The 20,337-nt window shown below is 32.4% G+C and overlaps 1 protein-coding gene across 1 annotated transcript in view; it reads right to left on the bottom strand.

Moving 5' to 3' along the window:
* Positions 1-993: 993 nt before the first annotated feature.
* Positions 994-20,337, bottom strand: part of LOC109175220 (glycine-rich protein DC7.1-like) — a 76,392-nt gene continuing 57,048 nt past the window's right edge. The window contains exon 2 of the mRNA XM_019324480.1: positions 994-1,776. Coding sequence (XP_019180025.1) covers positions 1,151-1,776 — 626 coding nt within the window. The 3' untranslated portion in view covers positions 994-1,150. The remainder of the gene's footprint in view (positions 1,777-20,337) is intronic.

Raw genomic sequence — 20,337 nt, 5'->3', positions numbered from 1 at the left:
GGCATCATTGTCTCCATTTTAGACATCATGGTTTAAATACTACAAGCTCAGCTCCCTAGTCTAATGGTGCTTGGTCTCTACTTAGAAGCATCAGGATTCGATTCCCAACTTCATCATTATTATTTCTAATCCACTACTTCGGACAGAATGCTCATAATTTATTTATTTTTTGAACAGTTATCTTAAGTATTGTGTATATTCTATTGGCCTAGCGTTCCAAACAATAATATATACACGCACATATATACTTGAACAGAATGCTTTACATATGCCTTATAGTTTTTATTTCTTAATTGTATTGTAATTCTATTTTAGTGCTCTAAACAATTAGAAAGTACCGGAATGTGACTATTATGTAATGAAACTAAATACATGTATGAAATTATTTCGGTGCAAGTATAAAAGCATATCACTACGGGAAATTATGGAATTTTCGACCACCTGAAAATGATCTTAAATCAAGTCGAAAGCCTTGTTCCGACCACTTTTGGTATCCGGAAAAACCTTTGTTGCTATTTCCGACCACTTTTTGGACTTTTTGGTATCAACTTAATTTAAGATCATTTTCAGGTGGTTGGAAATTCCATAATTTTCAGTAGTGTATGCATAAGGCAAGTAATTCAACAAAATAATAGTTTGGTTTCTTATATATAAAATGAAATTATTATTAATAATTATATCACTCAATTTAAACTTTGTAGACCCTTGCAGAAATTTGAAAGATTGCGATACAAATCAACCATGAATTGATAAGTTAGAGTGTGTGGTTCAAGTATCTTGTTGATGCATGCTTGATTTGATAAAATTTTAGTTTAATATAACTTACAATTTATGTTATTACTTAGCGCGCGTGAGACTATTACTATTGAATCCATTTTTCATTGTGATTAATTATTATTATAGTTTAAAAACAATTGTGATTTTTGTTGAACTAAACTATGTAAAATGTATATATGTTGTGATTGTAAAATGTAGAATAAAGAAAGAAACATATCAGAAACAATTGTAGGGCAACCAATTCATTTATTTATGATAAAGATATTGCAGAGAAGTAAGTGTAAGTGGTACTTCATGACTGCATGCATTATTACAGATTGCCAATTCGATCATATTCATATGCATGTACGGAGTGGGTATATAGTGCTGAGGCTTAAGGCTTTGTTGCATCCACGCTCTCCCCCTTGTATGAGCAGCCGTTCTTGCAATCTCCACCCTGCCCATAGTTGCCATCGCCGCGTCCACTGTTGCCATACCCACCATTGTCACGTCCACCTCCCTGTTTTCCGTGGTCATATCTGCCATTTTCACGTCTTCCATGGTCATATTTGTTACCATCACGGCCTTTGTGGTCATTTTTACCATCTTCACGTCTTCCATGGTCATATTTGTCACCATCACGACCTTTGTGGCCATTTTTGTCATCTTCCCGTCTTCCATGGTCATATTTGTCACCATCATGGCCTTTGTGGTCATTTTTGTCATCGTCATGTCTTCCATGGTCATATTTGTCACCATCATGGCCTTTGTGGTTATTTTTGTCATCGTCGTGTCTTCCATGGTCATATTTGTCACCATCATGGCCTTTGTGGTTATTTTTGTCATCGTCGTGTCTTCTATGGTCATATTTGTTACCATCACGACCTTTGTGGTCATTTTTGTCATCTCCACGTCTTCCATGATCATATCTGTCACCATCGCGGCCTCTGTAGCCATCTCTTCCTCCACCGTAGTTGTTGTCATCTCCGGCATCCCCATTTGTTTTCTCAGCTTTCGTCGCTGCACCAGCAGTAGTCTCGTTCAATTCCTTCGCCATAGCCTCAGAAGCTATCATGAGAAACACGGCCAAAGAGAGGCCGATCACAACAACTTTTGAACCCATTTTTTAAAACTCTTTACTATGTAAGATTGATAATTGAATGATGAATAAAACTGAAGAAATCATGTGTGTATTTATAGGAGGATTGAAGGTGTTCACAATAGTACGAAGAGACAGAGCTCACTAGTAGTGTTTAGGCCACGGTGTTGCTGGTTGTTGAGTTTATGGTTTTCAAATGGGCAAATTATACTTATACATCATGGTCCACTTAAATATTTATTTTTAATATATTAAAGGGAAAATGGCACTTTTCCCACCTAAGTTATATATTTATAGCACTTTTTCCCCCTCAATTATTTATGTAAGCACATTAGCCCCCTCAATTATTTTAAAAGTGGTGGTTTTTCCCCCTAATATATTAAATTGACATGAACCATGAACCGGCGGTTCCGGATCCGATTCGCAATTTTGAACTGTCTTTATTTTAAAATTTTATTTTTTATTTTAAAATAGTCTAAATTCAACAATAAATGTATTTTATTTTTTCAGTTCGGAACATGAACCGGCCATTCCGGTTCGCGATTTTAATAAACTCTAAATATCGCGTTTTGATTATAAATTGTAATTGGAATATTTTGGTTTGGTTGCTATAGTATCTGTTTGGTTTGAACCAAATTATAGTAATAATTTGTTGGAGAAGAAAAATAAATGAATTATTTATTTTAAATATGTATTTTAAGGGTAAATATGTCCATTTAACATTTTAGGGGGAAAAAGAGTCACTTAAATAATTCAAGGGGAAAAAGTACTATAAGTATATAACTCAGGGGGAAAAAGTGCCATTTTCCCTATATTAAAACTGTTTATTTTTTGGTGATATAGTTCAATATACATAAAATGAACATTGAAAAAATTAACATTATTGAATGTGTTAAAAATGAATATTCAGTATATTCATCTTATAAGGTGAACCACAGTCCTTGATATGATGATTGTTTCAAATGTAAAAAGAGCTTTAATTTATAATTTTTTTACGACAACCGCAATAATTTCGTAGCCTTCTCAGTTCGTTTGAACCAAATCTTACTCTATATAATAGCAAAATGTTTTTTGTCAATCAATTTCCCGCCTAAATGAAATTGCATCATTTTAAGGTATTAAATACCAATTAAATAAAATTACATCATTTTAAGGTATATAATGCATCATACTTATCTATTTTCAATACATGTTAATCTACAATTATTGTTATTTAATGATGAAGCAGGTAATACATTCCAGTATTTTTAAGTTAACATTTTATTATATAAATTAATTTATTGTTTATTGGAAAAAAAAAAATTAGAGTATCCAATTTTAAAAAATAAGATTAACCTGTTTTTTTATTCTTACAATTTTGTTGATCGACAACAATTTAATTGTTCATTCTAATATAGTTTTGAGAGGGAATTTTTTTTTTTTTTTTTTAAAAGTTACTAAATCAGTTACTAAATTGAAAAAAAAAAAAGTTTATTAAAATTTAAATCAGTTGCATGAACAATAATATTGGAGAGACGAATAAGTTTAAACAAATAATTATTGAACTGGTATTAAGTAATTAGAAAATATGATGTATTTCTTAATTTCGTTTTAAACAATAAGTTTTACTTGAAGATGATACTGTATTTATTAGTTTGTTTTAGATTTGCTCCGGTCACCCGATTTTTCAGATCGGCATTTGGGGAAGAAAGCAATTCCACAACGGCCAAAAGCTACGGTCAGATTATCTGAAAAGTTTTTTAGCAGTGGATTACTTGGACGTGCGATGATTTAAAATCGAGTGTGTCAAGATGCTGGAAACAGAGAAGGTTCGCGTAAGTCAGTGAACATTTTAGATAGAATGACGAACGCAACAGAGTAGACGGAAGCACAATCGTCAAAAAATATGGATTAGGATTTGGTAATGAGGTTTTGTAATTGGGTTAATGGGCTCGGGTATTGGGCTGAAATGCAACGTAACTAGGTTATATGGATAGATAATTAAATGTTTATTAGGCTTAGCATTGCAGGTTTTATTCTTTCTTTCATGTCATGAAATATTTCATATTTAGTTTAGATTTATATATGTTGTACGTATATAATTATTATTATTAAGCAATGTTTAAGAAAAGATTTTCTTAGTTAGTTTCAATGTAGGATGATGATACTGTATTTTTTATTTATATATTGTCAAGTATATGTACTATAGGCTTTAATTGCAAATCATATTAATAAATGTTTTTATATATAAGAAAATTTAATTTCATAATTTTTTTATTGTATATTGTTTGATTTCCTAATTTTTAAATTTTTTTTTTTATAAAAATGTGTGTGTGTGTGTGTGTATAAATATATATATATATATATATATATATATATATATATATATATATATATATATATATATATATATATATATATATATATTATTTTAATGTACACTTTTTAAATCTCATGTGGTATGTTATAACACAATTCTTTATAATATATGCTAACAATATGTGATGTTCGATATAACAACCAATTTAGTATTGTTAAAGAAAAATACATTTCAGAATAAGTTTTAATTTCATGATTAATATTTTATTTTATTGTTTTTAAGATATTATCAATAATAAAGTTACTTAAATTTTATGCCGTGCATCGCACGGGGCAAAAACTAGTAGTTATAAATAATTTAAGGTGGTTTACCTTTTCGTAGTCATTTTTAGGCGAGGGTGCTCAGGGACCACTGCGCACCCTTTCACTGCAACATTTTGATGACACCGTAGCTTGTTTTCCTGAATCATCATCGATCTAATTATATCCAGCTTATTATTTAGGGTGTGTTTGGTTCATACATGAGAATAGGAATTGGAATGGGAATCAAACACTTGGTTATGTAATGGGTTTTGGTGAAAGTATTTTGCATGTTTGGAAGTAGGGTGGAATTAGAATGATTAGTAATATTGATGTTTGGTTATGTATGATCTTATAATGGGAATAAATGTTTTAAAAATACTAAAACAAAAATCAACGCAATTGATCTTAATATAAAGACATTCAAAGCACCAATATGACAAAAAATCAAAACAAAAATCTAAGGGATATAGTGAGAGTGCGACAAATCGGGAGGTGACAGATGATGAGGATCAAATGAAGTGATACCTGTTTTTAATTAAGAATGGGGTTTTTAATTAAATGGGAATTAAATCTCATAATTTTGTTTCAATCAAACAATAATTATGATTTTAATTCTCATTAGTAAATTCATAAACCAAAGATATCATTATTGTGCACTTGATTATAATGGGAGTTAATGCCATTTTTGGTCCTAGACTTATTGAGGCATTGACACTTTTCATCCTCCATAATAAAAATTGTCACTTTGTAGACACTGTTATTGGTCGTTTGGACAGTTTTGATCCTCCGTCAATGAAGCCGTTTGTTGACCGTGAATTAGAAGTGCTTTTCTGCCTTTTTATGTCTTATTCTTCTAATCTTGTTTAGACCAGCGCTACTGTGACTCCTGTGAGGCGAGATGGTGAGACTTGGCGGCTAAGTAGTAACCGTCGGTAGTGACTAGCAGCGAGGTTCTTCTCCGGCGAGTTGTGGGTACGGTGGCGAGCATACGAGGCAGTAACTCCTTCCGGCGACGGACCAGTAAGGCAGATCTGGCGGTGCAGCAACAGATCCGGCGAGGTTGTGGCCTTCACCGGTGGTTTTTGGTTCCGGCGAAGCAGAGAGGGCAGCAGGTCGGCGAACCCTCCTATGGTAAATAGCAGTTGTAGGTGTAGATGGCGTGATGTAGAATTTGCACCTGTAAGTCCTCCCTTCCATATTGACCACAAATATCCTTCCCATCTCTCTCTCTCTCTCTCTCTGACCACAACTACTTGGTGCACAACCTCAAAAACTCTGTTATTCTACCTGAAATTAATTGAAGTTTCAAGCTGAAAATGTGGCATCCGCCGCTCCCCAAAAATCGCATTGTCTGAGGTGTTGGAATGACCGGTGTTGACTTCCTGGCTGCTGTAGCTTCATTCCCCAACCCGGATGATAAAATTCGGAGCACCAGCTTTGAGGTTCAAGGAGGTGGTAACACTGGCAATGCTTTGATAAAACCCGGATGATAAAATTCGTCTTGGTCTTAATCCAAGGATCATATCTAAGGTTGCTGATGACTCGCATGTCGAAAGAATACTTGATGAGCTTGAAAGGGATGGTGTTGATACATCTTTTATGGTGGTGTCCAAAGGAGGAAACTCACCATTCACATATGTCATTGTTGACAACCAAAAAAAAAAAAAACTCTCACGTGCATTTTCACTCCAGGATATCCACCCATGATATCTGAGGGTCTACATACCCAAATCAAAATTGTCTTCAGCGCTTGGAGTAAATATTGTCTACTTAGATGGAAGGCTGCATGAGACTGCTTTGATTGTAGTGCAGGAGGCAAAGAGTAGGGGCATACCTATTACAGTTGATGCAGAAAGGTAAAGAGGGGGGGGGGGGGGGGGGGGGGGTGATATTATTCCTGACTTTGCTAGTTATGTTGTATGCTCGACAAAATTTCCACAGACATGGACTAACGCCCTTTCTATTCCAACTGCACTTGTTTCCATTATCTTGAGATTGATGTCAAATGTAAAATTCGTGATTGTTAGTTGGGTGAAGATGGTTTCTTAATGTCAGAAAGGACTGAAGCGGATATCATCAGTTTGAAGAAATGGATGTAGCAGTGACCAATGGATGGAGAAATACAAGGATTAGAACATAAAAAGACAGAAAAACCCTTCTAAGTCACGGTCAACAAACGGCGTCATTGACGGAGGATCAAAACTGTCCAACGATCAATAACAGTCGCTACTAAGTGGCAATTTTTATTATGGAGAATGAAAAGTGCCAATGCCCCAATAAGTCTAGACCAAAACTGGCATTAACTCATTATAATTGTTAGCATCTATCCATAATCCATTAATCCCGCCGCTTTAGAAAGTTATGTTTTCAAATTTTTAAGTTATTTATAAAATTGCAGACAAATATGATAGGAAGAGTATTTCACATTCTCATGAATCTCTTTTAAGATATTAGAATGCACAATTATTTACGTCAATTAAGTTGATTAAAATCTCAATTTAATTGAAAAAGATACAACAACAATTCGATGACAAATACATCAACAATCAGACCCTAAAAAGGAAAGGATGACAATACAGCTCATTTGACAAAACAAACTGCCAGTCAACCACTACAATATAATTCATGCCTCTCCAAAGTCCAAACCTGCCATTCAAATCCACTCAACAAATTATAAAAGGGAGTTTATCCGTTTAAATATAATCTAACATAAATGTAATAAAATTTAAATTCTGAGAAATTTAACCACGTAGCAGCAAAAGTAATAAGAGATTGAAATACCTCTGCAATAGTTGATATCTTACAGGACGTTTGGTTGGAGAGATTTTAAATTCTCTTTTCACTTAATTCCAAAGGTCATAAAATTTCTTAGTTTGGTTGGAAGGAATTGTAATTCCATGGAATTGCAATTCCCCCATTTTCATAGAATTAAAATCTCATGTCCCCCGTGGTATTTTAATTCCTGGGATTTTAGGAAGAAAAAAAATTAGTGATGAGACAAAATTATCCCTCCTTTTTTTAACCTAAAATTAATACCACAACAATAATTGGCATTTTAGACTTTATACTCTTATTCCCTATCAATTCCCATGTATACTAAACATTGGAATTAAAATTTCCAGTAATTCTATTCCCGTATACCAAACACTGGAATTTAAATTCCCACTTTATTTCCAATAATTCATCTCCCATAAAATTATATTGTAATTCATTTTCCACGTAATTCCCTCATTCCAACCAAACAAACACCCTGTTATTGTTTGTCTTGTCGATCGGGAAGAACTTCAAAGAAAAGATTATACATTTGTTGCGCACTTCACTCAAAACTTTAAATATCGTATTTTGTCTTAACTAAGCAATGAGAGTACCAATAAACTATATATGCTATATCCCTATCAATATAGACTTAATATTTGGTAAACCAACAACCTCTAGTCATTTAGTTCGACCAAAACTCAATAAGCCTAGTTAAACTTGCACCAATTAATTAAAGCATATAAATACATACATACATATATATATATATATATATATATATATATATATATATATATATATATATATATGTTGGTGATAATGAACCACAATTGATTTAATATCCGTAAAATAATATTTATATATATACACACGAAATATATATGAAATATTATAGGATATATATCCGAAATATATATATATATACACAGAAATATATATCAAACGAACCCAACGGTTATATATACATGTATATCTACGAAAAAGATATACCAATATATATCAACCAAAAAGAAAATATAATCCTTAGATTATAATTCCAAAACAACAAGAAAGAACGGATTTTTGCTTAGAGCATAATCCAAAACAAGAAAGAAGGAGAAGGAAGAAAGGAATATACGAGTTAGGCAAGGTGCTTTTCTTTCCTTAAAACTTTATTTGCCACCTCCCAAAAGCCACTCTTTCCCTCTTTCGGTTTTGGATTATGCTTCTAAGCAAAAATCCTCCTTTTATGTTACAGTTTGGTTGGAATTATAATCTGTGTATTATAAATTCCATTTGGTTGATATGTGTATATCTTTTATGTAGATATTCATGCATATAACCTTGCTGGTCTGATCTATATATATATTTGTGTGTAAATATATATATATTTCGGATATATATATATATATATATATATATATCGAATAATATTTTATATACTTCGTGTGTGTATATATAAATATTATTTTACGATATTAAATCGATTTTTTGGTTCATTATCACCAACAATCTTAAAACTTTATTTGCCACCTCCCAAATTAAAAGTGCTAGGAGCGTTGTGGCCTAGGTTTCCCAGGATAAAACGTACAACGGTTCGACGTTTGAGCACCCAAACGAGCGAACCCGGCGAACTAGAGCAAAGCTATGAGCACAGTTTCGGCAAAGAAAGGAGTAGAAGCAGAGTTTTGAAGCTTGAAAGACAAAATTTCGTGTGTTGTGTGCTTGTTCACTCCATTGCAAAAATTCTGCTGTCCTACTCCCTTCTTATATAGGGAGTGGTGTACTAAATAGCATTAAGCAAGTCATTAAAACTTGGCTTTGTAACATCTGAAATAGCAAGCCATTTCATGGGATTTAAATTCAAAATTAAACTTGGAATTAATTGAGAATTTATTCCCACTTTTGTCCGTTGGCCTTCAGCTACGGATGCACTGTCAAAGTTTCGGCCCTAGGCCGAAACTGGACTGGCTTAGTCTCGGCCCCAGGCCGAAACATTGATGCTAACTTTCGGCCCTGCCGAACATTGCCCACGGTCTTGGCCGAACCCAAGTGGCTATTGTGTTGGAAAAGATACCGTAAGTTGGCATAACTCGGTCTTGGCCGAACCCAAGTGGCTATTGTGTTGGAAAAGATACCGTAAGTTGGCATAACTTAGCCCGTAAGGCCAGCCAATTTCCGGACGACATTCGTGCCGGCGCACACGAGCTCGGGCTTGAATCAAGCCTTTTCGAACTCATCTCTAGTTGGAATTTGATTTGCACCCCCCCCCCCCCTCCGCCCCGCGCGAGAGAGCCTCTATACTATACAATTCTACAAGCTCTAAAAAAGCTCTTGTATAAAAGGGGGGGTCAAATCCTCTTTCCAAACCAATGTGGGACAAAAGCTCACTTTTCCCCTTCATTTTCCCAACTCAAATGGGTCTACTTTGAGAATCAATATCTCATTCACCCATTATCCGTTTTGAGCGTACAATATATCGATCTCTTCGTCTCACTACGAAGAACCCGAATCCACTTTGTCCCGACCCAAATCGGAAGTGGACCCCACTGATAATTGTACCACAAAATAGTCACTTAAATGCCATTTTAATGCTATTTTTCCAACAATATATATATATATATATATATATATATATATATATATATATATATATATATATATATATATATATATATATATATATATACAAGAAAATCTTACCTTCTTTTGCTTGATGCAAGTACTAGCACTATCCTTACAAAGGAATGAAACATAAAAATCATTGCAATATGTCATCTACTCTTGAAAGTATTATCTTTAATGTATTAACCAACATGATTGGTGTAGTGGTTCAACACCTCGTCCTTTAAGTATGAGATTGAAGGTATAAACCCCATCCATGTGAATGTAGCAAAGCATTTGGTGCTAAGTGCAAGTAATTGCTATCATAAGTCTTTCAAATCAAAACCACCTATGATCAATTTTGATGATGAAAATACATAATCTATTGTTTGATATAGAATTTGTTTTGATAATAGTGGTTTATGTACAAGTTCAATGCATTTGTTCTAATAAACTTCTTAATATTGTCATAACATTTTCATAAATATATTGCACGACCAAATGTTCAATAAATTGAATTAAGAAGGAATTTAGAAGAACAAAACCAAGGCTAACCATTCGTGAAACCTGTGGACTTATTGTTCAACATAGTATCCAACTCAAGATGTATGAAAACAATTACAATCCATCATCTCTAAAGTGGAGCATCTTAATGAACTTTTTCAAAATGGTCACTCTCACTGATTGAGTTATCCTATAGAGAATTTGATAATATAGACATTAATAATCAATTTGACCAACTATAATAACGATGATATAATTCTTCACCATAGTTGGACACACTAAAAACAATGTACAAGCTAAAAATTACTCCGCAATTTCAAACACTAAGTTGGATTCCAAAAATAGAAATGTACTCTTTGAGCTAAACTCTAACTTTTTTTTTTTTGAGTACTATTAACCTTGTTACATATAGTATCTGTTCATATATACTTTCTCAACCTAGTGAAGCCCAACGAGTCAATAGTTAATTAGTCCAAGTAACCAATTAAGTAAGCTGTGTGCATCAATTATCTAATGTTACTAAATTTTGGGGAATCAACGACTAAATAAATGTTTTGACAAATGCCTTTTAGAATTATAATTGTGTTAAATTTATAAATTCTAGGAATTTGTGATAAATATAATGGGTTGAGAAATTTATTGACATTGTGGACTGAAGTTTTACTCTTATTAAATCCAATTAAACCCTTACGAAAATAGTTTATCTTGATTATCAAATAAATAGAAGACCCTATTGACATAAAACTTGTCTGTGAGCTAAATTTTAAATCAATTTGATCCAACTGAAATTTTATGACAAAACAACTATCGAATGAGTTGAAGAATGAAGTGACATAAAATTTGCTTATAGGCCAAAGTCTTAATTTAATACGATTCAATTGTAACAATTATGATAAAATTTAAGAAATCATGTTCATTTTCTTAAACTCTATGGATAAAATAAGAAATACGGTCCAATGTTTAGATCATTAAAAAAAGAAAAAAAAAAAAACCTTTATGATAGAAAACAAATCTATATATCTATATGAGTTAATATCCAAAATGGTCCCTCGACTATAGCTAAATTCACAAATTGATCCTCGACTTTTAATTTCAACCAATTAAGTCCTTAACTTTGCAATTTTAACACAATTTGGTCCTTTGTCTATTTGACCGTTTGTTGACTGTGCTTTTTTAGGATATATATGTAATTTCATGGTCCATCGTCAGTTTTTTAAGGTTCCGGTTGCATTTCTAGACCACACTGTTACATTTGAATCCACTGCCGGCGCTGCACCCCATGCCGGAGAGATTATAACTTTTGATAGATAGATCGCCGAAGTCCCTAGAGTGGCTCTTCGAGAAAGTCGTGACTCCAAGCGATGTATGCAAGCTGAACCGGCTCGGGATCCCCAAGCAGCAAGCGCAGAAGCACTTCCCCCTCCGAAACAACGATGTCACCTCCAAGAGCGTTCTCTTGAGGTTTGCACGTGAAACTACATATATATCCTCAAAGATCGCGGTCAACAAATGGTCAAATAGATGGAGGATCAAATCGTGTCAAAATTGCAAAGTTAAGGACTTAATTGGTTGAAATTGAAAGTCGAGGACCAATTTGTGAATTTAGCTATAGTCGAGGGACCATTTTGGGTATTTACTCTAACTCTATATATATATATATATATATATATATATATATATATATATATATATATATATATATATATATATATATATATATATATATATATATATATATCTATCTATATAAAAGTAAAATCATTCTATCTCATTTTCCCGCCCAAATTTTTGTAGTCAATTAATTAAATATTTTATTGATCAAATAATTAATAAATCTTATTTGGTAAGCAAATGTAAAATGGAAATTAATGAAAATCTATTAATTGATAATATTGCATAATTGGTAATATTATATATGATATATAATATAATTGGTAATATATAATTCTTAATTTTATTGATCAAATAATTAATAAATCTTGGTTTTCAAAAAAAAAATAATTAATAAATCTTATTTGGTAAGCTAATGTAAAATGGAAATTAATTACAATATATTAATTGATAATATTACATAATTGATAATATTATATATGATATATAATATAATTGGTAATATATAAGTCTTAGTGATTCATATACAAGTAATCCCTAAATGGCTAAACCTACTTATAAATACATGACTTTGTTTCACATACAAACACTACGACTATAATAATACATCATATCAGTTTGATTTGAATACAACCTCAGAACAGACTTCAAAATACACATTACAGTAGTAATGTATATCCTATGCATTGTTGGCGGTTACATCTCTGTTGAATACCAAAAATGCAATCAAGGTACGTGTTATTTGTACATACGAGATCCCACAACGAAAAGGTACGTGTTATTTGTACATACGAGATCCCACAACGAAAAGGGGGAGTGAAGCCATCAACTGTGAAGTAGTAATTTTCCAAGGTCAATTTTTAAGAGGTATGTTGATTTATTAGTTTTTCAAATTATTTTTTCTATGATTTTTTGATGATAGTCCTTCGTATGAAATCTGTGTACCATTTCACAAATCTATCAACTACTTAGGGATGCATCTATATTACTCTTCTAAATCTGTGTACCACAAAATATATACCATTAGATGTTAACATCATCATTTGTGAAGTGTTTCAGAGTGCATAACATATTAAAAAGATATAATATTATAATTCAATTATATTTAAATAGACAAATAATCTACTTCATGTATTCACAAGTAAAGGCAATTTAAATCAGTTCTATTCTACTTATTTTTGTTATAATGATGTGTTTTTTTACCGTATGGGGATTGTAATAGGAGTTGGGAACACAATTGTTGTAATGCTATGCTTTTTTACCGTATGTGGTTTGTAATAGGAGTTTGGTGCACAATTGAAAATTAATAGAGATTCATTCTTAGAACGGTTAGATAGTTACGTCATGAAAAAAACCTGAGTTCAAATCTGGAATATCTCAAAGATGAGGATATTTTTTATGAGGTATAAGTTTCTCATCTAGCTAATCATGGGGTTTTAGTTAATCTTTGGTCAATTTGACATTTACTTTTATTTTTTATTGACTTTTAGGGCTTTGTGTCAAGTGATGAAGCTGGGTTGAGTGCCATGTTGGAGTTGTGGCTCCAAGCAATTGTTGGAGTGGTGGCTTAGCAAGCAATTGTGTTAGTGGGAAGGACTTTACAAACGTAAAGCCGAATGTGTTGTGAAATATTAAAAATTGACTAATGATAATGAGTAATGTCATTAAGACATTTTGTGGTTTTGTGGTGATTGTTTGTTGTTCCAAGACAATTGTGCCTGTATGGCATTTTAATTTTTATTTGAAATTTCATTATTGTTCTGAATTTTTAATTTTTAAGATTGGGCTTTTCAATCATCTATTATTTTAAATGTAGGTGATTGCAAGATGTAGGTGATTGCAAGATTAATTTAACAATAATGGATCTTCAGAACTTGCATAGTTTTAGGTACATGGAATAATATTGTTCTCTAATCATTATAACGATTGATTTTTTTTTTAAAAAAAAAAATTATTTGTGCAAGTTAATGAAGGAAATATGATCACACAAACATCATCTATCTATCAATTGATTTGTGTCCTCAAACACTAAAAAGATAAAGTACGTAATCTAAGAATCCTTTATTGTATGGTGGTTATATGAACATAAGGTTTGATTGTTCTTCTTAACATGTACTTTCTTTAGGAATATTTATTTAATATCTCTACTTAACCTGTTTAATATCAAATCAATTCACCTTATAATGTCGATTTCAACCTGACTTTAGATGTACTTAATGTCAAGGTAAAAGAATAAGTTTACTTTTTAAATTTCTTTCACTTTTGCCTAAAAAAAAATTGTAAAGTTGTAAGGTTCCAACCTATTTCTGTCTATGTATTCTCTTATTCACATCTAATAGCAATGAATTAAATGAATATTAATACTTTATTAAAAATTTAAAATGAAATGAATATTAATAAGTTACTGGACTTTTCAAAAAAAATAATAATAATAAGTTACTAGAAACATAAAAATTTCAAAGAAATTAAGCCAATTAGAAAAGAAAATGAATATTACTTGAATATTAATAAGTTACTGAAAATATAAAAATTACAGCTATAAAATGTATTAATAAAAATCTAAAATGAAGTTTACATTTCAATGTTTAGCCGAGATGGAAAGAATATTAATCTTGGTTATATATTTTATAAAATGTAAAGTTGCTGAAAATATAAAAAATATATATGTTATTAATATTTATTAAAATTATAATAATTTCTTGAAAATAAAAATGACACGTAATTTTTTTTTTTTTTTTTTGAAAGTTACTGGCTCTATTATATTGTAGTATCTGTTCATATACTTTCTCAACCTACTGAAACACAAAGAACCAAGTTACTGGCTCTATTATATTGTAGTATCTGTTCATATACTTTCTCAACCTACTGAAACACAAAGAACCAATAACGCCTCCACTGAGGCTCGAACTTATAATCTTCCAAATGAAAGTCCAACCCGGATACCATTGGACCACATAGTCCTGGTAAATGACACGTAATTTAGGTCAACTGAAATAGGAAATAACTATTAATAATTAACTGAAAATGTAAAATGCTACCAAACTGACTTAGTACATGGACCATGAACCACCCCGCACCATGAACCATACCTGATTATTCATGCCGCACCATAATCTTTAATAAGTGATATTTAGATCCATAAACCATCATTTTTCTTTGGCCTAGAACTTTTTACAAGTTTCCTACAGGTTACAGGTAATCTCATGCTGACATGGAATTTATTATTTTTTCGTGGGAGAAGTGTCAAATAGACCCATGTACTATTGGCAAGTGCTCAATTCCCACTATGAACTAAATTAAAGGCCAATTAACCACACTTACCTACTAAATTTGTTCAATTAGCATTTTTAGCAGGTAATTGACCTTTTTTTACAGGTTACCAATTCAATGCTAATTGAACAAATTTAGTAGGTAAGTGTGGTTAATTAGCCTTTAATTTAGTTCATGCTGGGAATTGAGCACTTAACTATAGTACATAGGCCTATTTGACACTTCTCCCTGTATATTTTCGTCCTTGGAACTTGGGAGCTCCACGACGGCTTCCTTTTCCGGCTATCTGCATGAAGCCAAACCAGCTCAAGAATCTGAGAAATCACCGTGCCCAATGGCTCACTCATCCCATGCACTCTGAGCAGTTCGTCACTGCCAGGATAGCAGCAGAGACGCACCACCGCGACACAGCCGCCAGCCATCTTCACTGACCAACGATACTGTACCATCGTCTTCTCTACCTCACGTCCGCAGCAAACCAATAACAAAAAAGCCCAGCTTTAATTATTTTTTTTCTTTCTTCCGAACGCAACACTCACCCTCCACCACCTTGACTTTTGTCGTTCTCTTTTTGCTTGGAACTGGTAAAGAAGAGAGAGAGATCTTTGATGAAGATGATGTATGTTGTTGGTGACGAAGCTATGGCGTGGAAGAAGATGGAGGTTCGATGTTGGGGACGTTGATGATGAAACTGGAATCAGCGAACATTTATTTAGACATGTGACTCTCTGTTTTTGGTTTCCATTTCCTGCAAATTTGTATCAGTTGCGAGGGGGAAGTCTAGCTTGTGCATTCGGCACGGTGGTGGCAAGAGGTGCAAGATGGAGAATTGCACCAAGAGTGCTGAAGGAATCTCTGGACTCTGCATCTCACATTTGTTATTTAATCTTCACATTCCAGCAACATTTGAACCACAGAAGCCATTGTAAACCTCATTTTCATGTCTTCCTCCATGCATGGAAGCCCATCCTTGATTAATTAGTGTCTTAGCCTGCTTCCTGCTAAACTTCCCTTCCAGTCTTTTATCCACCATTTCATCCACCCACCTCTCTTCTTTTAATTCAACTTTCCTCTTCATTCCCCAGAAAAATTTCTTTATATCTGCTTCCTGTTGGAACCGATTTTAATTTCTTCCACCACCCAACTTAAGAGCATACTACCCTTCACCATCTCCAGGATCACCACGCCATTTTGTACATATTCATTGACCAAAATGCGGTGTTTCTCTTCTGCACAAAACCCCCACATTCTCACCAGATACATATGGTTGATCTTTCCAATTGTGGTTATCTCTGCCCAGTGTTAGATAATAATAAAGCTAACATAAACTGAAATAAATGAGTAACCTGACTCATTACAACGGAAGCTTTAGGACCTTTGAACATCCCTAGCCATAGTTGTGGAAATTGCCTCTGGAATGGTAAACCTGTAGAAAGTGTTTTGTCTACCACTTCTCTCCCGTATACTCGATGGTGCGTGTATGCTGAACACGGGAGCTGTGGGAGGACTGTTTTGCTTAGAAGCCTACATGCCATCAATGTAGACTGAATATCCTGACTTGCCTAACAGACTAAGTCACTAACTGACTTAATCTTCCACTTGCACCACAACCACCCAATAATACAATATATTATAATATATTGTATTTAGGGAAAATACTTACACCCAGAATTATTCTTCTCTCTCTTCACTGCCACCGCCCTTCCATCTTCCAAACCGCCTTTGTAAACTGTACCCGAGCCTCCTCTCCCTAGCTCCACCTTGAAATTGTTGGTTGCCTTCTTGAGTTCTGCCTCTTGAACTGACTGGACTGCTTCCTTCTCCAGCGGCTATGGTTGCTTCCTGTCTGACGGTGGTAGCTCCAATGGCCGACTGTCCACGCGTGGCATGCAGTAGGGGGCAGCATCGCGGGGTGGTGGGAGAGGACAGACGGGTTGCCGTTAAGAATTTCTTTTTATAAATTAAAAATGTTTACATGTACCAAAAACCTATAAAAAGTTCTAGGCGAACAAAAAATAATAGTTTATGGATCTAAATATCACTTATTAAAAATCATGGTGCGGCATGAATAATCAGTAATGGTTCATGGTACGGCATGAATAATCAGTAATGGTTCATGGTGCGGGATGACACTTTAACCTATAAAATGTAAAGTTACTGTAAATATATATAAAAAAATCTGTATATATATATTATTGAAAATATAGTTATGTAAAGATATATATATTTAAAAATGAAAAAATTGAATACAATTGTTTAATATCCACAATTTATAAGGAAAATTGTGTAATTAAGATGGAAAAGGTTTTGCAATACGAGATGGAAAGATAAGGTTTAGCCGAGATGGAAAGAATATTAATCGAGATGAAAATTAATAATTTTTACACCAAATGTTATTTTATACTAAGAATATAAGGATTGTGTAATTATAAGGTTTAGCCGAGATGGAAAGAATATTAATCTCGGTTATATATTTTATAAAATGTAAACTTACTGAAAATATAAAGAAAAATTTGTATATGTATGTTACTGTAAATACAAATACGACGTAGTTTTGGGATGACTACTTTTGAGACAATGAGATTTAGGGGTGTGCAAACTTCAATGAAAGTTCGGCTAACTGGTCGAACCAAAACATTTCGGTTAACCGTTCTTTAACCGAAAAACTTCGATTTAATTAATGGTTAAAGAATTTGTAAAATTTCAGTTAACGGTTAATTTAGTTCGAAACTATCGGTTAACCGAATTAACGAAACGATTAACCAAAATTTAAATGATCTATATAAATAATGATACATACATACATACATACATACATACATACATACATACATACATACATACATACATACATACATACATACATATATACATACATACATACATACATACATATATATATATATATATATATATATATATATATATATATATAGGGATGCACCCAGGTGCGAATAAGTGCTCAGGAGGGAAATGCGAACGAATCAGCGCGCAACACGTGTCCAGATCTAATAACTTAAAAAAAAAAATGCGGTGGCATTTTCGTAAATAATTGAACATCGAAGTGCAAGTAAAATCACTTACAAGTGCACCTACTTTCACCTATAAGTGCATGTAATTTTGCCTTGTTAGCATTCACTTTCCGCAAACATTCATGCACCTGGGTGTGCTTATAACTATGTGTGCAACTATTTATAACTATAGGTGCAACTACTTATAACTATAGGTGCACCTACTTTCACCTATAAGTGCATGTAATTTTGCCTTGTTAGCATTCACTTTCCGCAAACATTCATGCACCGATTCATGCACCTGGGTGTGCTTATAACTATATGTGCAACTATTTACAACTATAGGTGCAACTACTTATAACTATAGGTACACCTACTTTCACCTATAAGTGCATGTAATTTTGCCTTGTTAACATTCATTGATCTGAGTTCAGCGGGTAGTAATACCCCTGAAAACCACTCGCAAACATTCATCCACCTAGGTGCAACTACTTATAACTATATGTGCAACTACTTAGAACTATAGGTGCAACTACTTAGAACTATAGGTGCAACTAAGTATTGATGCTCAGTGTAAATTTTTTTTGCACCTATAATACATTTTACATGCACTTGTAATACATTTTAATTGCACTTCGATGTTCAATTATTTACGAAAATGTCACCGCGTTTTTTTAAAAAATCAGTGTTTCTCATCCATTAGATCTGGACACGTGGACGAACAGAATTCATTCCTATTTCGCGCCTGGGCGAAGCATTCGCACCTGAGTGCGATTATATATATATATATATATATATATATATATATATATATATATATATATATATATATATATATATATATATATATATATATATATATATATATCTGTGTGTGTGTGTGTGTTTGGATTTTATAATTTTTGTTTTATGTTTATAATTTTGATATGGTATTGTGTTTGCATTTTTTGTTATGGACTTATTATTATAGGTATTACTTTAATTGAATTTATTATTATATTTATTATTTTAAAATTTTAAAACTTTAATTTAAAAATCATCGATTAATCCGTTTACCGAGCGGTAATACAAATTTCGCTTCAGTTAACGGTTAAAACTTTAAAAACTTCAGTTCAAATGTTTCGGTTAACTGATTACACCCCTACTGAGGGCTAGATAGAAATGAAAATGCTTTTGTTAGACAATTTTGGAAGGCTGATAGAGGGGATCGGTGGGCGTAAAGCTGGAATTGGACCGAATGAATAAAAATGGGCTAAGTAATATATAAAATTTAATTTATATTACGAGATGCATTCATAGTTGTGTCTTTAAAGTACAAGTCACTCTATGAGAATCATTTAAACATTGATATATATATTTTTTTTGAAAATGAGTCGGTATTACAATCAACTGTTGGTTCTTCAACATTTTATCCAGTTAATCAAAGATTGAATAGTGAGTGAATTTCATTTCCAATACCCTACTATACGCACCTATTTTCTTCAGTATAAAATGCAATTATAAATTACATAAATATTATTATAAATTATAAAACTATTACTATATAAAATCTAATAACTATTATGCATATTAAGCTTTCTTCCAAAAAATTATGCTTATTAAGCTAATAATTATATGAGTATTAGTATAATTACAATTAAACATGGTATAAAAGTATATTTAGTACAATTAATTTATTTCTCATTTTCCCATATTTATTTTAATAATAATATAATTACATAAGTCATATTATATATTGATTTTTTAAAGATAATTGCAGACAAACGAGTCATATATTATTTAATTAATTGAGTGATACTTTGACACTATAGTAAAGGTAAATTAAAAATGGAACGGAAATATTTCAATAATAATATCTACATCATCAATTAAAAATGGAACGAAAATTCAGTAAAAATATCGCTGCATTTGATATTCTAATTGACTGCAAATAAAAAAGAATAATTGGCTGAAAATGAATCTGATATTCTAATTGACTGAAAATAAAAAAGAAAAATTGGCTGAAAATGAATATGATATTACTAATTGACTAAAAATATAAAAGGATCACTAATTGAGTGATATTCTACCATTATATATTTTCACCTCAGTAACCTGTCCTGATGGACGGAAGGTGTTAGCTCTAGACGAGGATGGACAAAATTC

The sequence above is a fragment of the Ipomoea nil genome, unplaced genomic scaffold (assembly GCF_001879475.1).
Source record: "Ipomoea nil cultivar Tokyo-kokei standard unplaced genomic scaffold, Asagao_1.1 scaffold0684, whole genome shotgun sequence".
Classification (NCBI taxonomy): domain Eukaryota; kingdom Viridiplantae; phylum Streptophyta; class Magnoliopsida; order Solanales; family Convolvulaceae; genus Ipomoea; species Ipomoea nil.
Note: the sequence above shows the minus strand (reverse complement) of the source record. Positions and strands in the feature narration are given on the sequence as shown.